Raw genomic sequence first — 2,464 nt, forward strand, 5'->3', positions numbered from 1 at the left:
TCCTGTGCTGTCAAAAATGGCTTCCCTGTATCCTGGTGAAAATAATATTTTTCTTTTTCTTTTGTCAAATAATACGCCTTCCAGTGCCCTTCAGTTTGTTTTTTTTTGGTTTTTTGGGTTTTTTTTTAAGTTTGATGCCAGAAGTTGTACATTCACTTTTAGTTAAATAATTTTGTATTTATTGGTTGCATTGAACACTAGTGTGTCCTTCTAGATATGTTTCATTAGGCCATCCTGTTCAAGCACAAAACTAGAAGGCTCAGGGAAATGTAGAAGTACAAAGTGCTACAAAGTAAATAACAATATAAAATACATAGTCATGTTTTTAAAACTTGTCTGTAGTTTGTGTGACATATCTAGATAAAATATAAATCTGAAAGTGAAGTATTGTAACATGGAACCTTTTGAAGCAGGTCTTATGTTAATTAGCAGATGGGTAGGAACTTTCACCCTGTAGCATTTGAATGCTGTTTTTATCACTTCTGGAAATTCTGCTCTGCCTCAGTGAAGAGTTTTGTTTACTAGGTGAACAAAATGAGATCAATGCTCTCATTAGCATTATTGTATGCTGTGAAAGAATATTTTTTTTGTGTGTGAATGATTTTGCAAATTTTCGTTTGGCATATTTTGTAAGGATGATGTTGAACACCTGGCTTCTACAGAAAGGTATCCGGGATGTGTCTATTAGATTTTTATGCTATGGTTTTTGCCACTTAGTTTCACATAAGTATTTCTTTTGTTTGATCTTTAAAATGTGTTTCTGCTTTTCAGAAGAATAGCAAATCTGGTTCCTTTTGAAAACATTTCCCTACAGGATAATTTATAAAATTACCTTAAAAGCAATGTCTGATTGTGTAAGTCCTTGTAATGGTGTGTTTTTATTTTGTGTTTCCTGAAACTGCAAAGTACAAAACTGTAAAACACAGCATGGAAATTCTTCCAGTATTCAGAGTTTGAAAATGAAATATTTACAGGGAGGGTTCTTGGCAAGATAGGCCTGTGCAAGAGGTAGTTTTTTTTACAAATAAATCTTTGTTAGTCTTTGAGAGGTATAAATGTGATAAATTGAAATAATGCACAAATGATGGTGCAACTGAGATGACTAATAAGAGCTGATAACAATGTTAATGAGTCCGATTCCTATTTTAAATGAGTATTCTGTGTCAATTCTTAGTTGATAATCTATTCTTTATTGTCAGAGATGAATAATGGAAATACCAGTGCTTGAATGCCAGGTTTGAACATCATTTCCTTTACTTCAACAGGTTTTAGGACTGGTTCAGAACATGAGTGTATTCCAGTGTCCCAAATGTAAACATGAGACACATATTTTTGGAGCTGATGGTGTAAGAGATCTAGCAAAAACCCTCGGGTTGGATATTTTGGGTAAGAATATAGAAATGGTTTTATTTTTGAAGAACAATTCAATGGTGTGCATGAAGCATGGACTGAATTACAGAACTGCATAATCCTAGATTACTCCATATTCAGACAGTGTTCAGATATAATAGAACTAATAAGTAGTATGCTCTGTTCCTTGTCATTCTTGTAATGGCAATGTTGACTGAATATGAAAATTCTTGAATTGTATCTTAAATCTCTATATATTTACCAACAATCCATAACTTGAATTGTTTTGATATCAGTGTGCTGTATTACCTGAAATTCATTATGTTATTGATTATACAGCAATTTTTACTAATAATCAAGAATTCTCTTTGGTCTTAGGACAGACCTAAACTCTGTCCAATGCTGTCAATAAATGTTTTCTCATTTATTTCATTTAAATTAAATAAGTTGCTGCATACTGACTTGGTGGAGACCTTATAGCATCTTAAAGGGGCTTACAAGAAAGCCTGAGACTTTTTGCCAGGGCAAGCGATGATAGGACAAGAGGGAATTACTTTAAACTAAAGGAGGGTGGATTTAAATTAGATATTAGGAAGAAATTCTTTACTGTGAGGTTGGGGGGGGCACTGGCACATGTTGCCCAGAGGAGTTGTGGATGCTCCGTCCCTGGAAGTGTTCAAGGCCAGGCTGGATGGGACTCTGAGCAACCTGGTCTAGTGGAAGGTGTCTCTGCCCATGGCAGGGGGTTTGGAACTAGGAGATCTTTAAGGTCTCTTCCAGTTTAAACCATTCCATGATTCTGTGATTAACCACAATTAAATGCATACCTATAAGCTAAAATATACATGGATCTTTAAAGTATACATTGCTATTTTAAAAAGGCATGGTTCAACCTGTGCTGTAAGTAAAGAATATAACACAACATAATTAAGTTGGTAAATGGGATAATTGCATGCGCTAATGATGTGTTTCCATGCATTACTGTAATTATCTCAATGATTTTCCATAGCTAATTCATTAAAAAGAACCAGGAAGCTCACTTAGAAAGATCAACACAGAAACATCAAGGTCTGACATAGACATAAGATAGCAAGGCAACACATAATTAAAGACA

At 34.4% G+C, this 2,464-nt stretch overlaps 1 protein-coding gene across 1 annotated transcript in view; it reads left to right on the forward strand.

Moving 5' to 3' along the window:
• Window positions 1–2,464, forward strand: part of NUBPL (nucleotide binding protein like) — an 84,210-nt gene that overhangs the window by 68,081 nt on the left and 13,665 nt on the right. Inside the window, exon 9 of the mRNA XM_027878798.1 lies at window positions 1,266–1,386. Coding sequence (XP_027734599.1) covers window positions 1,266–1,386 — 121 coding nt within the window. The remainder of the gene's footprint in view (window positions 1–1,265; window positions 1,387–2,464) is intronic.

The sequence above is a fragment of the Empidonax traillii genome, unplaced genomic scaffold, assembly GCF_003031625.1.
Source record: "Empidonax traillii isolate 1590-97213 ecotype Southwest subspecies unplaced genomic scaffold, ASM303162v1 scaffold45:size3623477, whole genome shotgun sequence".
Lineage (NCBI taxonomy): Eukaryota > Metazoa > Chordata > Aves > Passeriformes > Tyrannidae > Empidonax > Empidonax traillii.